Raw genomic sequence first — 27,211 nt, 5'->3', positions numbered from 1 at the left:
CTATAGAAACGCAGGCAGCACAGGTTGTCGTCGGCTGTTCGGTGGAAAGGTGTTGAAGGCGCACTCGTATGTCAGGAAAGGCAGGTGGATCTGAGGACCGGCGATTAAGAAAGAAATAATAAAGGAATTGACCAGAAGAAGGACATGTCGGAGCGAGTAGCCTCATGTGGGAACCTGTATGACACGAACACCCTTCTGCTTCGGTATTGCAACGGTAAGTTTGGCAGCGACTTGACTGAGCATTCATAATGAATGCGCGCGAAAGCCACACGAGATGGTTTGTTTTAGTCACGCATTGCAAAAGTAAGCGATTTTTGTCTTTGATATCAATGAGTTTTACATCAACATTCCAGCAATGTAATGTTTTGACGTGTCAGTGCGTCACCATGCGAGGCCACAACAAAAGAAACTGTCTCAGGGTTATGTGATGAATATTATTTGTTTAAATTACAGTTTTATATAGCCTACATGCAAATCTCCTATATCTCCTTATCGCATATGTGCGGTTGGGATCAGTGTCATGGTACAAGAATGAACATATACTCATTCAGGCTCCTGAGAGATATTTGAATCCGAGCTCCATATGTGTTTACATTTTATATTCATTTTCTCATCAGCTTTTGATATGCTTGAAACTTCTCATCCTCAGCAAACCTGATTGAGCTTGCTTCAGTGGGGCTTTGTTGTTTGGTTTCAGCTAAGGTTTTAGTGGAAAGAATGTACTAAGTTGCTTATTTATTGTGAGACATCTAGTGTATAACATTGCGCACATATTAAGATGGATTTACCAGGGTTACTGTGTATCCCTAGTGATAACAATACCTTGAAGCTTAGTTGTAAACACCATGTCTGCTTTCAGCATTATCATGACTATTAATAAAAAGATCTAATCATTAACAAACATTAGCCAACATATTTTTATTTGCAAATTTGCAAGTAACTAGTTTTGCTTTAGGACCCAGATTTTGCATTATATGTAAAGTGGTGACCCAGCACCAGAGCACCAGATTTGATTATCATACAGAATTTTACCATGACAATGCACAGGCAAAATTATTTGGAAAATGACGTGTTTTTCATGTCTGACAATTTTGTAAATGCATACTGTGATCAACAGCAGAAATGTGATTTCAACACTGGGCTAAATTTTGCATTAGTATTATCCATTTTACCAACTGATGAATGTGCGTCAAAATACCATAAAGTTTGTTGAACACACGTCCTTTGATCTCAGTGACAAAAGATATGGATAAGATGTTTCTCCTGCCTATTAAAGGGTTAGTTCACCCAAAAATGAAATTTCTGTCATTAATTACTCACCCTCATGTCGTTCCACACCCGTAAGATCTTCATTCATCTTCGGAACATAAATTAAGATATTTTTCATAAAATCCGATGGCTCAGTGAGGCCTCCATTGACAGCAAGATAATTAACACTTTCAGTGCCCAGAAAGTTACTAAAGACTTATTTAAAACAGTTCATGTGACTACAGTGGTTCAACTTTAATGTTATGAAGAGACGAAAATACTTTTTTGTGCCAAAAAAAAAAAAGACTTTATTCAACAATATCTAGTGATTGCCGATTGCAAAACACTGCTTTATGAACCATTGAAATTTCGAAACACTTATGACGTAACGAAGCCTCGTTTACTGAAATCAAGTGAATTTGGCAGTTTGATACATGCTCTGAATACTGATTCGAAACAAAACATTCGTAAAGCTTCGAGGCTTCATAAAGCAGCGTTTTGAAATCAGCCATCACTAGATATTGTTGAATAAAGTTGTTATTTAGTTCTTTTGGCGCACAAAAAGTATTTTCGTCACTTCATAACATTAAGGTTGAACCATTGTAGTCACATGAACTGTTTTAAATATGTCTTTAGTAGCTTTCTGGGTATCGAAAGTGTTAATTGTCTTGCTGGCAACGCAGACCTCACTGAGCCATCGGATTTCAACAAAAATATCTTAATTTGTGTTCTGAAGATGAACAAAGGTCTTACGTGTGTGGAACAACATGAGGGTGAGTAATAAATGAAAGAATTTTCAGTTTTGGATGCTAACCCTTTAAGGATGATAAGCCTATTGATTCTGCTATCCTAGCTGAATGATTATATGGTTAATTGCAATTTATTATTACCATTTAACATTGTTTTTTGCCCTAGTGTTGCAGAATAGATCTGCAACTCATTTTTTTAGTTGTGGCCTACCAGTTGAGAACCACTGATATAAAATACATTTCAAAACCACAGAAAGTTCGATACAGCTTATGCAAATATATTTAAGTATATATATATATATATATATATATATATATATATATATATATATTTCGATTCTGAGCTTAGTTTTCAACAGCAACTGCATGTTTTAGAAACAGCCGTACTCTGCTTCCTTCCAATTCCTTACACACACCACTTGAACCTTCTATAAAATAATCATTCATAAAGTACGAAAAGGTTAAAGCAAATTACAAGGGTGTTTGCAGTGGGCTGTTTACATTAATCTCGCGTCATAAAAGCATTCTGAGGTGCAAATATATTCTCAGACTCGAGCCGAATGCACAAGCGCTCTTCTTTGTGAGCATTTGAGCGTGCGGTTAAAAATAGCCTAGAGCGCCATCTGCTGTTCAAAACTAAGCTCAGAATGCTTTTGGAAGTGATGCATTTGGAAAACATCAAAAGCAATCCACGAATTGCGATGCATCGATATATTGTCCCAGCCCTAGTATTTTATATCATTCATTTTAGTCAATCATTGAATGTCTTGTTGGGGAATTTGATATCACTATGGCATCTTCATTCTAATAATTTCTAACCATTGTGCACAGTTTGTTGCTGTTGTTACTTAGAAACGTCTGTTTCATCAGTTCTTGTGAATTACAGGTTCTCTCAAGAATAGGTATCAGTGTACATTGTGGTCATTGTTTGGGTTTTCCAGCAGGTCAGATTCTGCGACAGATGGTTTGGCTGAACGACAGATGGATGGGTAGACAGTATATAATGGGTCAGAGAGGGTGTCTGTCCATGTTGTACAGTTGGATGGTTTAGACTGATTTTAAATGTTGTAGGCCTACATGAAGATCCTAAGGTCAGACTGTTAACAAACTGAATGCATTTAAAATCCCTAATGTGAATCATATTGATTTATACATTGTGCTAAGAAAATGAGCATGCGCCCTAGGGGTATAAAACAAGTCATAAATTGTCAAACTGACATACACATCTTAGTGCGCTATTGGTGGAGAGGCTGGTCAGCGCACTTCCTGGTAGTGCCTGGCTGGCAGGTCTGGAGTTGAGCCAAACCTCTCTCTTCCAACAGCACCACCAGCAGTTTTCTACCGCATAGGAGACGGGAAACAGCATCCTGTTACAAACATCACCCTTCTCCTCTTTACACACAGTACTGAGGGTGGGGGAGGGTGAGGAAGGGAGGTCCAGACACGGGATCAGCCATCCAACAAGCCAAGGAAAAGGTGGGAGAAAGAATCTTTGGCCAGGCAGGCGTTTGGCACCTTTAGGAAACCCCTAGAGAGCTGCAGCGGATCAGGCTGTCTGAGCGGGTGACTGACAGGCGGACATAGTACTGACTGGAATGGCAGGTAGGAGGGGAATACAAGCAGAGCGGGATAATGAATATTTCAGTGCGCTTGGTTACTGAGCATCCGGTTTCCTCCAGACTGCTTTTGTCTTCCAGCATCACTGTAGCTTCTTCCTGCTTTCTTCTCACCTTCCACTTTTGCCTTCGATTTTCTTTCACTTTTATTGTTTCAGTTGATGTGCTCGCCACCTGCTGATGCCGCTTTATGGAAGTGATCTCCATGTGTTAGTGAGTGAAGGCACTAACAGAGGTTTATTATATGCACACTTAGCGTGCAGCCCGTTGCATTGCCCTTGAGATTGAAACAAGAGCCACTGTTTTATGTAAAATATGATATTGAGGAGCAACATTTGGAAAGATGTAAAAGTGACAGGAATTTTCCCTCTGGTTTTGATTATTGTGTGTATGTATATTAGTTGTATATTTAAATGAAATGCACCTGACGGCCACCACAGTGAATCAGCATTTGAAAATTGCTCAATTGTTCACTCATGCTTTCAATTTTTGGATTTGTTTGTCGATATTTGTTTGTTGGGTAAAAAATGATCAAAGTGCCCATCTAATCTTTTTTTTTTTTAAATCACAGATGTTTTCAAATGTTGAAAGTTTTCCGACATTTAAAAATGAAATTGTTTTTGTTATAACGCAAACAAATGATTCTCAAGCTTTTCCTATACCATCACTTTTCTGAGCCATTTGTTTCAATTACTTTTAACCAACAGGTCATTTTAGTCAATGTATGAAGTGATAGGTGTGCTATTTGTTTTTATATTCTATTATGCAAAGACATTTGTGCATTTTTTTTTTTTTAATTGTGACTTAAGTGTCTAAAGAGTGTTAAAATGAACTTTACACGTTAAGCTAATAAGAGTGGCTTTTTGGACCAAATCCTTTCCGCACTTTATCCAAATTCCTTGGACCCTTTTCACATTTCTGGGGTTCTCAGAAGCGGAAGTATATAAAAAAAATATAGAGAGACTGATTACAGCAGTCAGAAGAGAGAAAGATGTCAAATTCAGAAAACAGAAAAACAGCCGTTGTATTAGAAACACCCTCAGCAGCATCAATTCGTTTTGTTTGTTTGTTTTTTGTCATTAAATATGAAAAACGTTACTTGATTTGCGATGTTGATTACTGTGGAAACGCGTCATCACTGTTGGTGAAAAGGGTCCATTGTTTAAAAATGGCTTACAGCATCATGTCTTAAAGGGTTAGTTCACCCAAAAATGAAAATTCTGTCATTTATTACTTACCCTCATGTCTTTCCACACCCGTAAGACCTTCGTTAATCTTCAGAACACAAATTAAGATATTTTAGTTGAAATCCGATGGCTCCTTGAGGCCTCCATAGGGAACAATGGACACTTCCTCTCTCAAGATCCATAAAGGTACTAAAAACATATTTAAATCAGTTCATGTGAGTACAGTGGTTCAATATTAATATCATAAAGCGACAAGAATATTTTTGGAGCGCCAAAAAAAACCAAAATAACGACTTATTTAGTGATGGCCGATTTCAAAACAATGCTTCAGGAAGCTTCGGAGCACAGAGAATCAGCGTGTCGAATCAGCTGTTCAGAGCGCCAAAGTCACGTGATTTCAGCCGTTGGCAGTTTGACACGCGATCCGAATCATGATTCGATACACTGATTCATTTATGCTCCGATGCTTCATGAAGCAGTGTTTTGAAATCAGCCATCACTATAGAAGTCATTATTTTGTTTTTTTTGGCACACCAAAAATATTCTTGTCGCTTTATAATATTAATATTGAACCACTGTACTCACATGAACTGATTTAAATATGTTTTTAGTACATTAATGGATCTTGAGAGAGGAAATGTCCATTGCTCCCTATGCAGGCCTCACGGAGCTATCGGATTTCAACTAAAATATCTTAAAAATGCTTACAGCATCATTCTTAACCAGAGGACCGGGGCCACTAGGGGGCCTCATCTAATTTCATCTAATTATTATTATTAATATATTAAAATATTCTAACTTAATTGAAATGCTAAAAAAATATACAATCAATATGTAAACTGAAGTCATATTTATTTTTTTATAAACTACTTTTTTCTTTCTTTTTTATAACATAGTTCTTGAAATTTCTAGAATCACAATTTGAGCAATTAAAGGTGCTCTAAGTGATGTCACGTGTTTTTAGGCCAAAACATTTTTTGTCACATACAGCAAAAATCTCCTCACTATCTGCTAGCTGCCTGTCCCCTGAACACACTGTAAAAAAACGCGGTCTTTAGTCGCCACAGCTCCGAAAACTAGCCGAGCTAGCCTCTGTTTTGTTTGACAACACTTCGAACGTCAACACGAAGTTACTCCACCCAGGATCGCTTAGAGGACCTTTAATATATCAGCTATTCCAGTTTCTGTTAAAGGTGCCCTAGATTCAAAATTTGAATTTACCTCGGCAGAGTTCAGTACATGGAAAAGACATACATTGAGTTTCAAACTCCATTGCTTTCTCTTTCTTATGTAAATCTCATTTGTTTAAAAGACTTCCGGAAAACACGCGGATCTTAACATAACACTGACTGTTAAGTAAGTGTACGCCACAATATTTGCATATGCCAGCCCATGTTCCCAACATTATGAAAGGCTTACACAAGGGCAGCCAGTAACGTCTGGATCTGCACAGGTGAATCATCAGACTAGATAAGCAAGAACAACAGCGAAAATGGCAGATGGAGCAATAATAACTGACATGATCCATGATAGCATGATATTTTTAGTGATATTTGTAAATTGTCTTTCTAAATGTTTCGTTAGCATGTTGCTAATGTACTGTTAAATGAGGTTAAAGTTACCATCGTTTCTTACTGAATTCACGGAGACAAGAGTCATCACTATTTTCATTTTTAAACACTTGCAGTCTGTATAATGCATAAACACAGCTTCATTCTTTATAAATCTCTCCAACAGTGTAGCATTAGCCGTTAGCCACGGAGCACAGCCTCAAACTCATAGAGTATGCATGCTTTGAATTATGTGAGTAAAGTATTTATTTTGATGTTTATATTTGATTCTCTATGAGTTTGAGGATGTGCTCCGTGGCTAACGGCTAATGCTACACTGTTGGAGAGATTTACAAGATGACGAACATCTTGTAAAGATCCATTTGAGGGTTATATAGCTGTTGAACTTTGTAAATGTTGTAATATAATCGAGAGCTCGTGTGGCAGGGAGCACGCGAATTAAAGGGGCGGCGCGCTGAAAAAATCAGTGCATAGTTAATGATGCCCCAAAATAGGCAGTTAAAAAAATTAATTAAAAAAAATCTATGGGGTATTTTGAGCTGAAACTTCACAGACACATTCAGGGGACACCTTAGACTTATATTACATCTTGTGAAAAAGCATTCTTGGGCGCCTTTAATACAAATTTGGAAAACAAGCAGCTTTGTTATAATTTCACATTAGAAATACCAGAGGAAATATCTTACCTTATATTGGCCTTTAAAAATTGTATATTGGATTATGCGGAGACTTGGGATGAGAACCACAGATTTAAAGGCACAATATGTAAGATTTAAATCCAGAGAAATAAGAAATTTTGACCAGCACATGGATTGTGTCTGTGCGTCGCCTGTCAATGACATTATACCCACATTACATTTATTTTGTAGAATCCATGGAAACACCATAGACGCTTTAATATATTATGTGTTTTATTAGACAGTTGAGCAACTGTTTGGATACATTCATCAGCAAAAAACTAATCATTGTTATTTAGCTCAACACAGTAAGTCTTATTGGTTAAATAACACTTTCTTGGTTTACCGTGAGTGTCATGTTTAACCATGCCTAATATTGATCTAGCTTACTGCAGTGTGCAACAAGTGTCTCATCACTTTCCACACACAAATGTATCTAATATGATAAACAGTGCTGTGTTACCCCATATATGCATGACCAGAAGAAGCTTTCAGCCACACCCTGCTTCATACTACAGTAATGTTAATAAATATTTAATACTGTAGCTCATCAATTAATATGATTTCTGCCCCAGTCCCGTCGGATTATTTCCACTGGCTGTAGACGTGAAGACAACACCTCCCATGATTCTGAGAATCAAGACGTTATCAAGCTACGCCTTTGTTTTGAATAAGTGACCTCTAGCGGCAAAAATTACATATTGTGCCTTTAAAGGTATAGTTCACTCATAATGAAAATTCTGTCACCACATATTGTCCCAAACCTGTATGACTTTCTTGTCTTCTTTTGAGTTCCACAGAAGAAAGGAAGTTAAACAGTTTTGGACAAATTGTACTGTACCAATTCCATTTTGTACAAATTCTAATGCTATAACTATGTTTGTCTCTTTCAGATGATAATGTATCAGCTGGGAGTGGGATGGAGATGGATGATCGTCTTTCTCACCTGGAGCAGAGGGTGCAGCTGCAGGAGGATGAGATTCAGCTGCTGAAGGCGGCGCTGGCGGATGCTTTGAGAAGGCTGGGCTGCTGTGAGGAGATCACACAGATCAGCATCAAGAAAGGTGGACCTACTAAAGGTCAGAGCTTCATCATGGCCCTCTGCTTATTGTCATTATGTGTTTAGAGCCTAGAAAACTGCCAGTTGGAGGTTATTTTTCCATCTAAGGCCATTTAAACTGATTATCTGAGGGCAACCTTGCCTGCATTACTGATGTAAGCTTTGTGTTAGCAGACACGGTTCTTAACTGTTATAGGATATTTCAACCAGGGATGTATTGTAATACATAAAAAATTCCATGTGGGAGGTGAAGATAATTTGCATGTCATTTCACTGTGTTAATCTTTTTCTTCCTTCCTGATTTAGTTCGGCAGATACTGCAAGCTCTGCCGTCCAAGCCTCTGACAAATGGCTATGTGCAAACAAAACGCTTGAGTGGCTACCCTTCCTCTCCCTCCTCTCCGAAAAAGGAGGTACTGATGTCTATCAAAAGGTGAGAGTTAGAAACAAGATTTACGTCATTTTTATTTACATATTATCTCTACACATTTTTCAAATGGCATTTTTTTGGAAGATATGCTGATATCACATAAAGTTGTACATAGTAGAAATATTTGCATTTATTCCACCAAGACTTCTGTTGGTCACAACATTAGTGCAGTATTACTTCTCGACCTCAAGATGGCGGTATTGATTAATAAACCATTTGGAACATTTAGCCAAAAAGATGGCTAAAATAAAAGGATTAGTTCACTTCAGAATTAAAATTTCCTGATAGTTTACTCACCCCCACGTCATCCAAGATGTTCATGTCTTTCTTTCTTCAGTCGAAAAGAAATTAAGGTTTTTGATGAAAACATTCCAGGATTTTTCTCCATGTAGGGGACTTCACTGGGGTACAACAGTTTGAAGGTTCAAACTGCAGTTTCAGTGCAGCTTCAAAGAGCTCTACGCGATCCCAGATGAGAAATAAGGGTCTTATCTATAGCGAAATGATCAGTCCTTTTCTCCTTTTCTCCTCCAACTTTAAAATCGTCCGACATTGTTTTTTTGTAAAGGCCGTTTGACTTAGTCTTTGCACATTTGCTTTGTAAACACTTGCTCGGTACTTCTGCCTACAGTACAGTCCAAAAGTTTGGAACCACTAAGATTTTTAATGTTTTTAAAAGAAGTTTCGTCTGCTCATCAAGGCTACATTTATTTAATTAAAAATACAGTAAAAAACAGTAATGTTGTGAAATATTATTACAATTTAAAATAACTGTTTTCTATTTGAATATATTTCATAAAGTAATTTATTCCTGTGATGCAAAGCTGAATTTTCAGCATCGTTACTCCAGTCTTCAGTGTCACATGATCCTTCAGAAATCATTCTAATATGCTGATTTGCTGCTCAATAAACATTTATGATTATTTTCAATGTTGAAAACAGTTGTGTACTTTTTTTTTCAGGATTCTTTGATGAATAGAAAGTTCAAAAGAACAGCATTTATCTGAAATACAAAGCTTCTGTAGCATTATACACTACCGTTCAAAAGTTTGGGGTCAGTAAGAATTTTTATTTTTATTTTTTTGAAAAGAAATTAAAGAAATGAATACTTTTATTCAGCAAGGATGCATTAAATCAATCAAAAGTGGCAGTAAAGACATTTATAATGTTACAAAAGATTAGATTTCAGATAAACACTGTTCTTTTGAACTTTCTATTCATCAAATAATCCTGAAAAAAAATATTGTACACAAATATTTTGTACAATTGTGCACATTAAATGTTTCTTGAGCAGCAGATCAGCATATTAGAATGATTTCTGAAGGATCATGTGACACTGAAGACTGGAGTAACGATGCTGAAAATTCAGCTTTGCATCACAGGAATAAATTACTTTATGAAATATATTCAAATAGAAAACAGTTATTTTAAATTGTAATAATATTTCACAACATTACTGTTTTTTACTGTATTTTTAATTAAATAAATGTAGCCTTGATGAGCAGACGAAACTTCTTTTAAAAACATTAAAAATCTTAGTGGTTCCAAACTTTTGGACTGTACTGTACATCATGCGTGACCATTGTAACGTGATTACGTAATGCGTGGTACATCGCAGAGCTAGTGCAAGATGAGGTCTTATTTAGGTCTTATAAGCCTAACACTTCACTACATGTCAGAGTATGTTTTTTACTACATCCATGATTGGATCATGTTTTCAGACAGGCCCAAGATATGTTTTGTTCTCTCCTCGACTCATGTTTCTTTGATGTCTTTCTTTCCTGCCCTCTGCATTGTGCCTCACTCATTCTTCTCCACCTCATGCTCTTGTCTCTGTGTGTCAGGAAGAGCATGTCCACAGAACGCCTGTCCACGGTGAAGAAGGAGATGGCCGACTCCCGCAGCAGAACCACCTCATCCGGCAGCTCAACTTGTGGAAAGAGAGACAGGTAACTTTTCATCTAAATAAAGTCCATTAAACTCAATGATTTTTCTGTACACAGAGATGAAAACTCTTTCCCTCCCAGTCTTGAGGCTAGTACAAGATGTCAACACAGCTAAAAATAGATGCTACTTCAGTGTCTAATTAAATGATAATGCCAGACTTTTGGTCAGCAAGACAACCAGAGACAGTAGAGGAAGAGAAGGACCATCTATAGAAAGTATTTTATAAAATACAATTTTAGACCATGATTTGAGATAAATCAGGGTCTGGTTGCATAAATCGCTAAGTTAGTAATCAATTTTTTTTCCTTTAAGACTGTTCATAACTTTTTAAAGTCAGTTATATAGAAACGTATATTTGTCTAATTTGATACCAAAAAGTAAGTAAAGTGATTACTCCCAACTAACTGCTAGTTGGTCAAACTAGTTCCTCATACACAGTCTTACTCTTAACATAATGACTATGTTTATGCAACTGGCCCCAGATAGTAATCCGATGATGATAATTATTATTGTTGTAATTTTATTGCTGATTTGAAGTATGTTATGAAATGTACTTTCTTTATTTAAATAGAATGGTATTGCAATTGCTAAAGGTTATCATTGTGTGTTCTGTTTCATATTTTCTTACCTGAATGTTGGTATATAGACAGTATACACTTCTGTTCAAAAGATTGGGGTCAGTAAATTGATCAAAAGGGACAGTAAAAGATTTCTATTTCAGAGATTTGTATTAAAAATAAATGCTGTTCTTTTAAACTTTCTGTATTTCAAATAAATGCTGTTTTTTTTTAAGCTTTCTATTCATCATTTCGCCCTGAAAAAAATGTATCATGGTTTCCACAAAACATACTAAGCAGCACAACTGCTTTCAACATCGACAATAATCAAGATCCTTTCCAAATCAGCATATTAAAATGATTTCTGAAGGATCATTTGACACTGAAGACTGGAGTAATGGCTGATGAAAATTAAAATTTAATATATTCAATTTTATAAATATAACAAAATAATAAAGTAAATTTAAATTGAAAATATATTTCACGATATTACTGTTCTTCTTTTTTCACAGAATTTTTGATTAAATAAAATGCAGCTTTGGTAAGCATAACAGACTTTTTTTTTTTTTTTTATAAAAAATCTTACAACCCCAAACTTTTGAATGGTAGTGTTAGTGTATACCTATTTGTTTCTTATTAAGTGAGATATTCCAACTACTAAGTGTATTGTAAGTTGTTTTGCATACACTAAGAAGGCTTAGGAACAATGTGATCAAATAGTCATAAATAATTGATGGTGTGTGTACATGGAGTTCCAGGAAGGAAGGTAAACACTGATGTTCAAGCTAGACATCTGTCAATAAAAGTGTTATTGACTGAGATCCTATCAGAGCTGTACAGCAACCACTGGAAAACTCCCATTAAACTTTCATAAAGAAATCCATTAACCAGGTTATCACTTAATATTGTGTTAAATTCAATTCAATTGTAAGGTTTTTGTTTGTTTTTACAATTTTTATAGTAGAAAGGAGAGTTCAAAATTACATTTGAATAGAGAAAAATTCAAGCTTATCATCATATGAGCCTTTGTTGCTATCACAAACTACTACATAATGAACGTTTCATTCTACTAAAGGGTTAAATATCAGTTCCAGCAGGTTTCCCACCAAGCTCCCGCAGGATGTTTGTACAGCAGGTAATCCTACACATTAGTAGCGTTACATTTATGGCATGATTGTTTGAGACTAAAATATGTATGGCACATGTTAGCTCTGCGCAGTCACTTAGTTGACACACTCACCACTGAAACAGTCTCTTGACCACAGAGTGCTTCATGTTACTGCAATGAAGCACTGGGGGGTGTGTTCACTCAGAAAAGGGCTGTCATGCATACTGAGGAAGTGTCCTGCCATTGGTTAGCGAGGTCCATGTTCCTGCAGGGCTGAAGTTAACTCAAACAAGGAACTCAGTCTTTTGCCTGACGCTTCTGCAAATTCCAGCTAGCGCTTAAACTGAATAACGGGGAAAACAACATGAAGAGGTCAACCAGGTAAAGCTTATGTTCTTGTTAAGCTCTTTCAGGTCTTCAAAAGAAAAACTTTTGGTAGTTATAGGGTGAGGTTGATAATAGAATTGCTTTCAGCCTTCTGCAACAAAGCAAACATAGGTAGGCAAACAAGAATATTCACAGCATCATGGCTTCTATAGATAAACAAAGTGAACGCACCTGGGCTAAGCTTGTGTTATAACTTCCCAAATGGGAACAAAAGTTTGTCAAAACACCTGACAACCTTTAGCATATGCATTTTACTTTGCTGTTGCAAGGCTTCAGTTTTGTTTGTTTTCGGGCAATTTATTCATCATTTTGTGAGTCATTTAGCAAAAATGTGCTTTGTGTTTCCATCTGTGTTTTATTGCTTTTGGTATTGTCAGGCTGAAACCTTGTTATCCATTCAATTTAATGTAATGTAATATATAATGAATAAATTGCACTAATTGCTTTAGTGCGTTGCTTATCTAGCAATCTAGATATTGATTGTTACCGCTGGTCGGCTGTATGTATTAAACATGAAACCCACCCACTGCCACAAACACACAAACACACACAGCCACACCCACACACACAGAGCTTCAAAGGCAAATTAGAGTGAGTGCTCTACATCAGGAAATAACCTCATGTCCAGAGAACTTCAACAAAAGCTTTTAGTGAATCACTTGCTTTGGAGATTTGATTTAATTTGTAAAGATACTGTGCATGCATACCATGTGTGGTGATTTTAACGTATAAAATCCATGAATCGTCAAATCGTCACCAGCACTGTGTGTGGTATGACTTGGGTAAAGTTGGTTTTATATTCGCACATTCGGACTTCTGATGAATTCAGACTTTCCAATAAATGTGCAATAAATGAATGTTTGCGAATTTTAAGCAGCGACATGATATTGACAACCAACGAGTCAACTTACAACATTTTTCACAGTCGATCAAAATAGACAAGTATTGTTTTAATGGCATATTTACTTGTGAATGTCCACTGAATGTCCAATGTAGTGTGATTAACAAGGCTATTGAATACGGATGTCCGAATGTGCGAATATAAAACCAACTTTACCCAAGTTATGGTATGGATGGGTGTGTGCATAGTCAGTGCATTAGTATAAGGCCTCCTTTGAGGTCATGCACATTAGTGGTGCATGCAGCTTTATATTGAGTTTGGTTGCTACTGCTACACAGCCTAGGGTGATTATTGGTAAAAATGGATTTTTCCAGTATGTGCTTGTGAGAAAATGCTGCCAGGGCAGCTGCCATTTTGTGTGCCGTCACCTAAAATCAGGTGTGTGGAGCCCTGAAATGTTGCTAAAATGTCAATTAATAAACATAAATTGCTTACAATTAACATCATGCAAAAAGAAGAATACTCCCCATATGTGGATCCAAACGATGCATATATGACATTACATTTAGCCATTTAGAAAAATATTTTTTAGGTGGCTAAATGACTGCAGCTTTTTACAAATAACACAGTGATTATATACATAGCACACTGGCTAATGGAAATATTGTGTGATTTTTAGCCTACACCTCTCTAAAACGGTGTTATTAGAGATGAGGCTTGCTTTGGTGTGGCCCGCTTTGCTTTAATTAAGTGTTTGGATGGTTTCTGCATGGACACAAACAGATCATTGTGGGAGCGTTTCTTCTTAACGGCACCCACGATCCTTCTGCCTTCTCTTTACATAATAACATTTAATTTTGCCCTCTTACTTTAGAAAGTTCCAGGTTTCCAGCCAGAGACACTGTTTGCTGTCCATTCAGAGGATACTAGAGTTTCGCAAACGTATTCCAGCAAATAATGCTGGATTGATGGGTATAATTGATTACTTTCAGCTGTCTGAGACAGGCTGTCAATCATGACAGTCTTGCATCAGCGTAAAGGAAGTGGAAAACTGTGTGGTTAGGAAAAGCAGCAACAAATGCACGCACAGACACAAACTGAATCTTTTTTTCTTTTTTAATCAAGGCCTCTACGTTTAGAACAATTTTGTCCATGGTTGTTTTTTGAAGCAAAAGCACCACCAGTGCTGGCACCCCACCAAATCTGTTTAGTCATGTAAACAAGCTCTGAAACGGCCTGTATTTATTTGAAAGCAGTTTTGGGTGCCCCTCTCCTCCTGTCACTTTAGCTCAGTGTTCTCTCCATTGCACAGATCTATGAGAGGCCACATGAAAGCTGGGTCAGGATTAATGGATGAGCTCAATGAATTAGTCATGCTCGTACAAAAAGTCAAAGACAGCAAACAAAACTTTTCAGAAATGTTTTTTAGAAAGTTTTTGTTTAACTTATGGCGCTGTTTTTGTCTGGATTGTTGTCTGTGAAGGAATGAATGACATACTTCTTTCTCTTTTGTTCTTTCAGCAAAACCAAAGAGTGCACCTTCAATGCTGGTAAGCTTGTCTATTTTGAATTAACCCTTGTGTACTGTTGTGGGTCAATTTGACCCGTTTTGATTTGTGAGTTCAGTTAACCTGTTTTTTTGGTTTTTTTTTTTCTTGAAATTTTGTGACTTTTTCTCATTTAGGGCCATGAACATACATGCAAAGTTTCAACACACTGATGTGTTGTGAAATGTGATTACAGAAATTTTATACGTTCATACTGTTTGTGGGTCAATTTGACCCATATAGACAGCCATTCAAAATCAACTACAGACCCAAAATACAAAACACTTCTATGTTTTATGTCAGAACTCATCAACTCTAGTACTGAAGTGCCAGCGTCTTATTGAGTTTAACAGCTTTTTATACAAAGTTTCTGGAAATATAAAGTTGTTTTACCTGTTAATTATCTATCCCACTTTTTGAGCATAGATGTGAAAATGACTTTTCTAACTTACATTTTTAAAAATCTTGAATACTTCAGAGCACAGACTTAAGTTTGGTATCTTTTTAAAGGGAACACTTCACAGATTATTGTAGAAGTAAAAAAAAAAGTTGTAAAAGTAAAGTTTAAAAAAGTTACAGAAGTTTATGAAAATTTAAAATATATAAAATATATATTTTACAAAACATGTTCAACTCTAAAACTTCAAGAAAATCAAAGTTGAATATCTGAACAAGTTCTGTGCTGAATTTTAGGTTGATATCTCAAAAAAAAAGCTAGCAAGATTTTTTGTGCGCAGTACCAAACTTTTTCACTAGATGACATCCAGACTCCAGCGGTGACTCTATGATTTCCATATATGGTTTGAGTGATCTGAACCATATGTTCCATACTTTTCAGAAGAAGTTTGGGCAGTAATGATAATATTTGATTTGAATTCGATCCATAAAACGCATATAAATAACATAAGGAAAGAATCAGATCATGTTATAATTTGGCACTGCATCACAAATGAAGAATCTATCGCTATTTATTAAACCAAATATGAAAACTAGTGTCTGAAAGCTTTCAAACAATATATAGTTTTTCAAGATTACTTTAGGTTTCGACTAAGATATTATTAAATGTATAATGCAGGTGTAGGCAAGTTCGGTCCTGGAGAGCCGCTGTCCTGCAGAGTTTAGCTCCAACCCTGAAAAAAAACCTTCAGCTGCCTATAGCCTTAGTAATCCTGAAGAGCTTGATTAGCTTGTTCAGGTGTGTTTGATTAAGGTTGGAGCTAAACTCAGCAGGACAGCGGGTCTCTAGGACTGAACTTGCCTACCCCTGGTATAATGGTAAATGTCCCACAGGTCGGGGGAGGGGCAGTCTTAAAAACAGTGGTTAAAAATATTTTTATAAATCATAAATTCAGATATTTATTCTTTGTAATGTGTGAAAAGTATTGATATTAAAAGTTAATTATTTAAACATGATTGTATGTTGTTGTTTTTTTTCATAGTGTGATTTTTGGAGAATTGTATTGAATCCAATTAGGGTCAATTTGACCCGGACCATACGGGCAGTCGCCAGAAATCAAACAGTGCATGAGGGTTAATATGATGAATACCACACAATAAAAAACACCTAGAACACCCTAGCAACTACATATCAGTTAACTAAAACTAAAACTTAAAAAACTCTATAACTGAAGTAAAGCTGAAATAAAATATAAATATTAGATGGAAAAACAGACATTTAAAAAGAATTAGAAAATTAAAAATGCTGCATTAGCAACTAACTAATAAAATACGTTTAAGCTTCTAAAATGACTAAAACTGAATTGTAGATCCATAGAAATATTTAAAAAAAATAACAAAAGCTTATAAAATTATAACCTAATTATAACTATTAATATTAATAAATAGTATATAAATAATACTAAAAATAACACAGCTGTATATGAACTGTGGGAGTAAGTTTTTGCATCCAAATATAAATGTCTATTTATTATGTACAACAAACTTTATATTCCAAAAAAGGCATATATATATAATATATATGTATGTAATATTTGCTTAACTAGCAGTGCAGGGAGAGACTGAGCCCTGTGTTATAGGAAATTATAAATTAGCCTGACTCGATCCCATTATCGTCTGCATTACAGTTAAAAACTATAATGGATCGACATTCTGTAATGGCCAAGTTGGTTTCTAAGTAAAGAGAGTTCTGTCAGTAGGGCCAGGATAATTTGATAAATCATCCTTAACAAACCATGTTTACTGCCTGTTTGCCTGTTTCTGTTTCTTACATTTCTGTCCTTCTTGAACAGATGATGGTTATGTTAGGATGTTCATACGTGGACGTCCAATCACCATGCATATTCCAGACCAGCTGAAGGATGCCTACAGCCTTGACCACAAGGTGGCCCTGCCAGAGCGCAAGCTAAAACTTCAGTGGGTGTATCCTTGCCATTTAGCTGAAAATGTTTTTATAAAGTAACATAAGGGAATTGTTCAGATATTGTAGTGAATAATGATGCATTTTGATAGATAATTTTGAACTTGTTTATAACATGTAAATTTTATTCTTATTATTTTACAATAATTTGCAAAAGTGCATCAATTATTTTCAATTAAATTTGAGTTTATTTCCTAAATAGGTTGAAATGAAATGCAAATGTGACTCAAAAAAGTGCTAATTTAAAAGCACTTATCAATGTAAAAGCTTTTTATTTCTTAACACACTTCATTAGTTATGGCTATAGGGGAAGAGACTGCCGTTCCAACCTCTACCTGTTGCCGACGGGAGAGATTGTGTACTTCAATGCTTCCGTAGTGGTGCTATACAATGTAGACGAGCAGCAACAAAGACACTATCTGGGCCATAATGATGATGTCAAGTGGTAAATAAATATATTGATTTTAGTTTCCACATACTTTTGCTCATATAGTGTACTGCTAAAGGGATAGATTACCCAAAAATAAAAAAATTCTGTCATTATTTTCTCGCCCTAAAGTTGTTCCAAACCTGTATGAATGTCTTTGTTCTGTTGAACACAAAAGAAGTTATTTTGAAGAATGTTTGTAATCAAACAGTCGTGGGGCATTATTGACTGCCATTGTATGGAGGTTTTACAGTGTATACAGGTTTAGAACAATTTGAGGGGGAGTAAATGATGACAGAATTTTCATTTTTGGGTGAACTGTCCCTTTAATGAAGATTAACGGCACTGGTGGAACTATTGCAGGAGAGAAATCAGTCTAGTGTCGATGTCATACAGACAAAAAAAGCATTTCCAATTTCATATGCAGATTATCCTCAAACTAGGTCATTGTTCAAAGGTCCAAAAGATGTTATCATAGTGCTTATCATCTTTATGAACAAATATATTGTACCACTCTATTGCCATCATTCAACAAAAAGAGCCAATGTACTCAGGAAGTGTTGCTAGATTCTGAGCAAATTTGCATTTTTAGGGTAGATCTTAACAGACTCTTATCTTCAAGATAAGAGAATCCTGCAGTATATTCAAATATACCTGCAATCAAACCAGATCTCTTCTGCCTTGTGTTTTTTTTTCTATGCTGTTTGGCTGCCAAGCAATGCTTGTAACCATGAACCGTTCAGAGATTATTTTATGCAGATGTCTTCATAGCGTCAACATGATATTTGTTGTAAAATTAACATATGTTGCTAATTAAAATAACACTGGAATGCTCTCTCTGTGAATTTCAAAATCCCTGCTGCTTTGCAAAACTCTTGCAGCCTGTTTATTGCTTTTTCTGGGATCAGACTGCATTCATTTACTGTTCCCTGGAGAGAGAGAGAGAGAGAGAGAGAGGGATAGATGGGAAATCTTTTCTGACAAGCACTGATCCTGACAGTGTTCTCTTTGCAGTTTGGCCATCCATCCAGACATGGTCACCATAGCAACAGGACAAGTTGCCGGAACATCCAAAGATGGCAAAGTTAGTTCACATTTTAAATTCTGTAGCAGCATAATGATTTGTTGATCTTGCGGCTTAATCCAGCTTTCTGTGTGCTCAGAAACGAAACTACTGTGTTCATAACACTTTACACCAGTGTTTTAGCAATTTGCAAAGTATTTTAGCAGTAGGGCTTTTCACACTGCGCTTAACCCCGGGTTAACGTCATTGTAAACACCGCTTTTAACCCCAGGTAAAGGAACGTTTCACACTTGTAATTTAGAAGAAGTTACTCCACCCAAGATCGCTTAGAGCACCTTTAAGATATTTTTGTTAAAATCCGATGTTCGGTGAGGCCTCCATTGATAGCAATGGTACTTCCTCTCTCAAGATCCATTAATGTACTAAAAACATGTTTAAATCAGTTCATGTTAGTACAGTGGTTCAATATTAATATTATAAAGCGACGAGAATATTTTTGTTGCGCCTAAAAAACAAAATAACGACTTATTTAGTGATGGCCGATTTCAAAACAATGATCAGGAAGCATAATGAATCAGTGTATCGAATCATGATTCGGATCGCGTGTCAAACCGCTAAACTGCTGAAATCACATGACTTTGGCGCTTCGAACCTCTGATTCGACACACTGATTCATTATGCTCCGAAGCTTCCTGAAGCAGTGTTTTGAAATCGGCCATCACTATATAAGTCGTTTTTTTTTTTTTTTTTTTTTTTGCGCTCCAAAAATATTCTCGTCGCTTTATAATATTAATATTGAACCACTGTACTCGCATGAACTGATTTAAATATGTTTTTAGTACCTTTGTGGATCTTGAGAGAGGAAATGTCATTGCTCCCTATGCAGGCCTCACGGAGCCATCGGATTTCAACAAAAATATCTTAATTTGTGTTCCGAAGATGAATGAAGGTCTTACGGGTGTGGAACAACATGAGGGGGAGTAATAAATGACATTATTTACATTTTTGGGTGAACTAACCCTTTAACCCCGCACTGTGGTGCCAAACTTGTTTGAAATGATGTTAGAATATTACTACTAGATGCTTAGCAAAGGATATCCAATAGCGTGCCTCATATTCACGTACTTCAGACAGTGACAGAAACACTGTGCATTGTTTTTAAACAGTAAATTCAGCATTTGAGAGGAAAAGTGTCAAATGCTGACTGAAAACGTGACAATTTGAGTGAAGAAGAGACCGTTTCATTCTTACCTTTTATAGTCCTAAATGTCCATTCGGTATAAACTCAATAGTACAGTCTGCAATATAAAAAATATTGGATAAACGTGCTGCGTTTATCCAATCAATGACACTGACGCCGCAAATATGCAAATAAGAACGTTAACCCAGGATTTAGGAATATACAATGTGAAACGTCAGTTTATGAATACCCAGGATTAATTGTTAACCCTGGGTAAATTATGAGCAGTGTGAAACAAGATAACCCAGGGTTCCGTTTACCCGGGGTTTAGAATGACCCAGGATTAACTATTTCAAGTGTGGAAAGCCCTAATATTGTGTATTAGCCTTAAAGAAATACTTTTATTCACCAAGGATGCATTAAATTGTTCAAAAGTAACAGTAAAGACATTTAAAAGGTTACAAAAGATTTCTGTTTTAAATAAATTTCCATCACAGGAAAAACTTACAATATTAAAACACTATTACCCTTTTTAACTGCATTTTTGATCAAATAAATGCAGCTTAGGTGAGCAGAAGAGAACATTTTTAAAGAATCTTACCGAACACAAACTTTTCAGGTGTTTGTAAAATGTTGTAAATGACAAAAACAGTAAATAATTGAAGAAAATTAATTTTAATGTGAACTATTCCTTTAATCTGATTTAGAGATTCATATGCATATAAATGAATCTTTGTTTCAGCCTTTGCAGCCTCATGTCCGTGTCTGGGACTCGGTCAGTCTGAACACTCTTCATGTGATCGGAGCAGGTGTGTTTGACCGAGCTGTCACCTGTGTTGCCTTTTCAAAGTCGGTAAGCGAACTTCCTTTTTAAGTTCTTGATAAATAATCTGTGTGCTTTGATGCCATACAATATATGAGAGAACCGCACAATGGGTATAGACGAACATTTGATGAATGGCTGAATGAACAATGGTATTTTACATGGATATAATACCTCTCCTCTTCACAGAATGGTGGTGCTCATTTGTGTGCGGTTGACGATGCAAATGATCACATTTTGTCAGTTTGGGACTGGCAGAAAGAAAAGCAGCTGGCGGAGGTTAAGGTGAGGTGGCATGTTGTATAAAAGTGTGTGAGTTAGGAAGCAAGTAATACAAAAAAGCAATACTAGACTTACTGTACAGTTTCCTTGCATAGTATATCTTGTGTGATCATGCCTTTTAATAACAGAAACCTGAGTGTTCACAGACCAAGTGGTTTAAAACCCTGACCAGACACGTACGCCATCATGACGTCTTTTTGACGTGTGCATTTTCATCTGGAAGATGTCATGTTTGTCTTCTTTATCTTGTAATGTAATGACTTGTGCGGCCTATGAAATTACTTTCCTGACATCAACAATCCGTCTTTATTTTTTTTAACCCCTTCCCTTCCAACCGCTAGTCTCTATTCTATTATGTAATACCACCCATTTTCCACAATTGAATCAATTCTCGATGGATCAAATGAATTGTTTTTTTTTTCTCTTGGAATATTCCGTTTCAAGCTGTGTCAGGTAGATTTGAAAGTATTTAAATGTTTAAAATGCTAAAATGATCACATTTTATAACATGTTTTAAAGGGTTAGTTCACCCAAAAATGAAAATTCTGTCATTAATTACTCACCCTCATTTCATTCTACACCAGTAAGACCTTTGTTAATCTTCGGAACACAAATTAAGATATTTTTGATCAAATCCGATGGCTCATTGAGGCCTCCATTGCCAGCAAGATAATTAACACTTTCAGGTGCCCAGAAAGTTACTAAAGACGTATTTAAAACAGTTCATTGGTTCAAGCTTAATATTATAAAGCGACGAGAAAAAACTAAATAACGACTTTATTTAACAATATCTAGTAATGGGCGACTTCAAAACACTTCGAAGCTTTACAAATCTTTTGTTTCGAATCAGTGGTTTCGGATCGCGTATCAAACTGCCAAAGTCACGTGAACTATTGAAATTTCTAAACACTTATGACGTAACGAAGCCTCGTTTACTGAAATCACGAGACTTTGGTGCTCCGAACCACTGATTTGAAACAAAAGATTTGTAAAGCTTTCGAAGCAGTGGTTTTGTGTTTTTTTGTTTTTGTTTTTTTTTTCATTTTTGGGTGAACTAACCCTTTAATAGTGTGCAATGGTCTCCGGTGTCTTGGTGACAAATATGTGCTTACTGGGAAGTAGTAAGAAATTTGCCACTTCATTTTAGACGAAGAAAGAATACATCTTGTTTTGTGTCAAATATCCACTCACAATTTTGCAGTGTTCCAATGACTCAGTGCTGGGCGCTGTCTTCCACCCCATGGAGGCCAGCCTTATTGTCACCTGCGGGAAGTCTCACATCAACTTTTGGACAATGGAAGGGAGTACTCTTACAAAACGCCAGGGATTGTTTGAGGTTTGCAGCACTTACTTTTCAGTATTCCAACTAATATACAAGTCAGCATATGATATCTTTGAGTTTATGGCCTGTGTGTGAATTTTTTTTTTTTATATTTTACTTTATTATTAAAGTTGCATTCAAAATACCCATAGCACAGAAATCTAGGAATATTAATTATGATTTTATTTGATGTATTCATATTTTTGGTATGCTTTCAGAAACATGAAAAGCCCAAGTATGTGCTCTGCATTGCTTTTGCTGAGAATGGAGATGCAATTACTGGAGATTCTAGTGGAAACATCTACATCTGGGCTAAAGGTCAGCAAATAATTATGCCATTATACATTTAAAGTGTTTTTTTTTTTCTCTCTGCCAAAATACTTATCCAAATGCCACATTTTTAAGTAATGAACTGTACTTAATCCATCTATTTATGTGACGGCAGTTAGAAAAACAGCACCTTCATCTGTCTGAATGTTATTAGTGTAGATATATTCCCTCAGTGCAGCCTATGATTTGATGATGAACTCCGATTTAAAGGTGGAAACAGGATCAGCCAGGTGGTTTCGGGAGCACATGAGGGTGGGATTTTCTCTCTGTGTGTGCTGAAGGATGGAACGCTGGTGTCAGGAGGAGGGAAAGACCGCAAGGTGCTGCAGTGGGACCATGATTACCGCAAAAAGAGCGAGATGGAGGTGAAGTTGTTGTCTTGTTCTTTCATTTCTGTGAAATTAAATTTTACTGACTTGTATAATGAAATGCAGAGAGAAATACTGAAATACTTATTTTTAATGATTGCCATATACCCTCAAATATGACTTTTATATTCCTAGTACTGAAATGTAATCCAGGCATCTTATTTATTAGATTCAGCTATCTCAGCACTGAATTCACTCAATTTAGAACAATTTGTACAAATCATGTTTTAGCTGAGATGTACAGATTACACGTTTCTTCTCCGTAATCAGGTTCCTGAGGCTTTTGGCCCTGTCCGCACTCTAGCTGAAGGAAAACAGGACGAGCTGTTTGTGGGAACAACTCGAAACGCTGTTCTTCGGGGCTCTTTTTCTGGTTCCCTCACTCCTATTGTTCAGGTATAGGCTGTCGGATGATATTACATTGTGTTTAGATGGCTTTTGGCCTTATATCTTTGCCAAAAGTCAACAAGATCACAACGTTTTTCCTTAGTCTCATGTAGCCAGGCCTCAGATTATAAACAGCATATGTCCTGGACAGGGTCGTCCCAAGCATGGGGCAGGGGGCCCAGTGCAAGGCAGCGGAAGCTGGGCCATCCCTCAGTCCATTCGCGGTCACGTTCCGGGTGGGGGGGTTGTTTGTGGAGGTGTTTTGTCGCGGTTCCCAGGGCCCCCTAAAGGCCCCCTAAAGCACGAGGCCCAGTGCATTGCACCAGTTGCACCGCCCTAAGGACGGCCTTGGCCCTGGACCATATTACAGTTAATACTGGCCAAAAAAACGAGCACTTGAACAAGAATAGACCAGATGTAAAGCAACCAACTACAGTTATGTGTGTTTACATGCCTGCTAAATAAATAGATAATACCAATAATCAATTCTACCTGTCCAAAAGTAATAAGTACATGGCCATTCTTACCCTGGTCTCTGTGTTTTCCATCTGTGAAAGGGTCACACTGACGAGTTGTGGGGCTTGGATGTGCATCCCAGTACTGAGCAGTTTGTAACATGTGGTCAAGACAAGCAGGTCTTTCTCTGGGACACCTCTACCCATCTGCCTCTGTGGAGCAAGGCCATCGAGGTTTGAATGAAATCTCTGTTTTACATTTACATTATAGTAATATGTAATCACAATCAAAAAATGATCCCATCTGCTTGCAAGTTTGATTTTGTATACTGTATGTTCACTTAATTACCGTTTTAGACGTTAGAATGTTCTGTTATGATTTTAGATTTTTGTTTAATATTTATATTAAATATTATTTAATATAAATATTGAATATATATTTAATAATATTTATATTAAAATATTACAAGTTAAATTATAATCCTGCTTATAATATTATATTATGTGAAATTTTAATTTCTACATTGTATAAAATATATATTTTTAATATGAATTTTTATTTAATATTACAACATTAAAACTATATAATAAATCATAAAAATGTAATTTTATTTTTCCATGATATACAATATATTTTTTTATATTTTTATTTTTAATGTTTAATATTGATATTAAAATATAAAATTATTAAAATATAAATGTAAAATGTAGTATTTTGTGTTTTTTTACTTTGTATAAAATAAAAAAATATATATATTTTTATTTATTGGTTTATTTTTATTTTAGGACCCTGGGCGTTCCATTGGATTTCATCCCAGTGGCACTGTGCTTGCTGTGGGCACCATGACAGGAAGGTATGGCTGCACATGGGATTGATTTTTGACTTAGATTACCTATCAATCAGCTGGTTTTCAACAACAACAAAAAATAAAGCAGAAATATTTAACAGATTTGTTTTAAAATTGTGATGCTCTTTTCTCAACTGTACATTTAATTACAAATATTTTGTAATTCTGGCTTATTTGATGCATCAATAATCAAACCAGTTTTTTTTTTTTTTTTTTTTTTTTTTTTTGCCATCTTACAGGTGGTTGGTGCTGGACACTGACACCCGTGATCTCGTCTCTATGCATACAGACGGCAATGAAATCATCTCAGTTATTAAATATTCTCCAGGTGTGATCTTTTGTGCTTTTTTACTGTTCTCTTAAACTATTTTCACTCTTGTGAAACATACATACAAATACAACATACACTATCGTTTAAAAGTCTGGGGTCAGTAATATATATATATATATATATATATATATATATATATATATATATATATATATATATATATATATATATTATATATATAATTTTTTTTTTTATGTTAAATGTGTTAAGGCTCCTATGCTCACAAAGGCTGCATTTATTTGATACAAATACAGTAAAACAGTAAAATTTAAATATCATTACAATTTTAAATAACTGTTTTCTATTTTAAAATAATCTGAAATATTACTCATTCCTGTCATGTCAAAGCTGAATTCTCAGCATCATTGCTCCAGTCTTCAGTGTCACATGATCCTTCAGAAATCATTCTAATGTGCTGATTAGAATTATTACTATCAATGTTGAAAACATTTGTGCTTAATGTTTTTGTAGAAACCATCATACTTTTTTTTTCAGGATTCTTTAATAAATAGAAAGTTCTATTATTATATAATTATATCTATAATAGAAAGAATTATTTTTTTTTTAAGTAGTAGTGTGTGTCCAAAATCACCACTCACATCCTCTCAATCTTATAGATGGGGCATACCTGGCCGTGGGTTCCCATGACAACTTTGTTTACATCTACTCTGTTACTGAGAATGGCAGGAAATACAACCGTGTTGGCAAATGCACTGTGAGTTTTACATCCCTTCAAAAATCTATCTATTTCCTTTGTAATTAATTAGGGACCATTAGCACTCGTTTAATACTGTGTTTTGCATCCATAGGGACACTCCAGCTTTGTCACTCATCTCGACTGGTCCGCCGACAGCCAGTTTATTGTAACCAACTCAGGCGACTATGAGATCTTATTCTGTGAGTTGTTTTCTCAGCTAACAGCTTTGTCAGTGAATGGAGCTCAATGTCATTGTTTTTATTGGCCGGTGTCTTGTTTCATGTTGAAAAGGGGAGGCATCCAGTGGGAAGCATATAACCAGTGCAGATGCAGTGCGTAATCTAGAATGGGCCACCACCACCTGTGTGCTGGGTTTCACTGTGTTTGGTAAGTCACACCTTACACCCACACAAAGATTAGTATCCATTTAATTATTTTCCTGGGAATGGCTATGAAATGTAACACTGTCAAATGTCAACTTGACACTTTTTGCTCTTCTTGTGCCTTTCCTTTTTTATTTTATGGTGTTTTGTTGCTTTATTTTATTTCAAGGGATCTGGCCAGAGGGTGCTGATGGCACAGACATTAATGCTGTATGCAGGTCACATGACAACAACCTCCTTGCCTCAGCTGATGATTTTGGCAAAGTGCACTTGTTCTCTAACCCCTGTTCCCAGCCAAGGGTGAGGTTTTTTTTTTTTTTTTTTTTTTGTGCGAAATTTGTCATTCAATCAAATCGTACTCTGTAAAACATTTTTTTTCCCTTAATCCGCAGGCTCCCAGCCATATCTATGGTGGGCATAGCAGCCATGTGACCAACGTTGCCTTTCTCCATGATGACAGTAATCTTCTTTCTACTGGTGGGAAAGACACCAGCATTCTTCAATGGGTGCTGGCTTAGTCACATCTGAGCCATCCTGCTGCAACCTCACTGTAGACTCCTGCCCACTAGAGGGCAGCACTGCTGTGCCTAATTCCCTTTTCTGCTGTCCTATTTGCCTGTACTGTGTATGTACTATTTTATTAGGTTTTCCATTAAGTGCTGGTACAGAGTCAGTTTTGTCTCTTATCCAGGTATAATTACCGTGATTGTTTGAGGGGTTGAGGCTGAGCTTAAATCGGTGATAATTGGCGAACTCTTGTCTAAAGTCAATTGTACGCTTTGCTGAATCACCACTAGAAGGAGCTCTGGTGCAGGAGAAGGAGCATGTTGTCTACTGTGGACACTATTTAAGCCTATTTAAAGAGTTTTAGCTGCTATCTGTGTTGTTGAAACCTATAGAAATATATAATGCTGTCACTTAGTGGAGGTTGTATTTTAATATTGGAAGTGCATAATAATGTCGTGGCACTTGGCTTTTGATGCATATCTAGGGGATAACTTAAGCTGTGCTTTGCCTTTTATTTGTTAATAAAGTTTGTCATATATCAGTGAA

General features: G+C 36.1%; 1 protein-coding gene across 3 annotated transcripts; it reads left to right on the top strand.

Annotated features, from left to right (window-relative positions):
* eml2 (EMAP like 2) lies at positions 1-27,211 on the top strand. Of its 3 annotated transcripts, XM_048160959.1 has the most exons (22): positions 1-214; positions 7,942-8,127; positions 8,415-8,541; positions 10,383-10,487; positions 14,900-14,928; positions 17,175-17,304; positions 17,598-17,747; positions 18,744-18,813; positions 20,676-20,786; positions 20,946-21,041; positions 22,240-22,374; positions 22,578-22,677; positions 22,900-23,054; positions 23,328-23,453; positions 24,002-24,133; positions 24,686-24,753; positions 24,987-25,075; positions 25,696-25,793; positions 25,888-25,975; positions 26,067-26,162; positions 26,328-26,458; positions 26,551-27,211. In XM_048160959.1, the coding sequence occupies exons 1-22, from the start codon at positions 145-147 to the stop codon at positions 26,674-26,676; spliced, it is 2,418 nt and encodes an 805-aa protein (XP_048016916.1). In that variant the 5' UTR covers positions 1-144; the 3' UTR covers positions 26,677-27,211. The 3 variants fall into 3 exon arrangements, with proteins under 3 accessions (XP_048016916.1, XP_048016918.1, XP_048016917.1); XM_048160961.1 differs by lacking the exons at positions 1-214; positions 7,942-8,127; positions 8,415-8,541; positions 10,383-10,487 and adding an exon at positions 12,376-12,531; XM_048160960.1 differs by lacking the exons at positions 1-214; positions 7,942-8,127; positions 8,415-8,541; positions 10,383-10,487 and adding an exon at positions 14,467-14,717.

Source organism: Megalobrama amblycephala, linkage group LG16 (assembly GCF_018812025.1).
Source record: "Megalobrama amblycephala isolate DHTTF-2021 linkage group LG16, ASM1881202v1, whole genome shotgun sequence".
NCBI lineage: Eukaryota > Metazoa > Chordata > Actinopteri > Cypriniformes > Xenocyprididae > Megalobrama > Megalobrama amblycephala.
This window is presented reverse-complemented; position numbering and strand designations above follow the sequence as displayed.

Coding starts and splice junctions, on each gene's coding strand:
- eml2 (XM_048160959.1), top strand. CDS start 145: ATGTCGGAGCGAGTAGCCTCATGTGGGAACCTGTATGACACGAACACC. Junction 215..7,941: donor TCTGCTTCGGTATTGCAACG/GTAAGTTTGGCA, acceptor TGTCTCTTTCAG/ATGATAATGTATCAGCTGGG. Junction 23,055..23,327: donor GCAAAAAGAGCGAGATGGAG/GTGAAGTTGTTG, acceptor CTCCGTAATCAG/GTTCCTGAGGCTTTTGGCCC.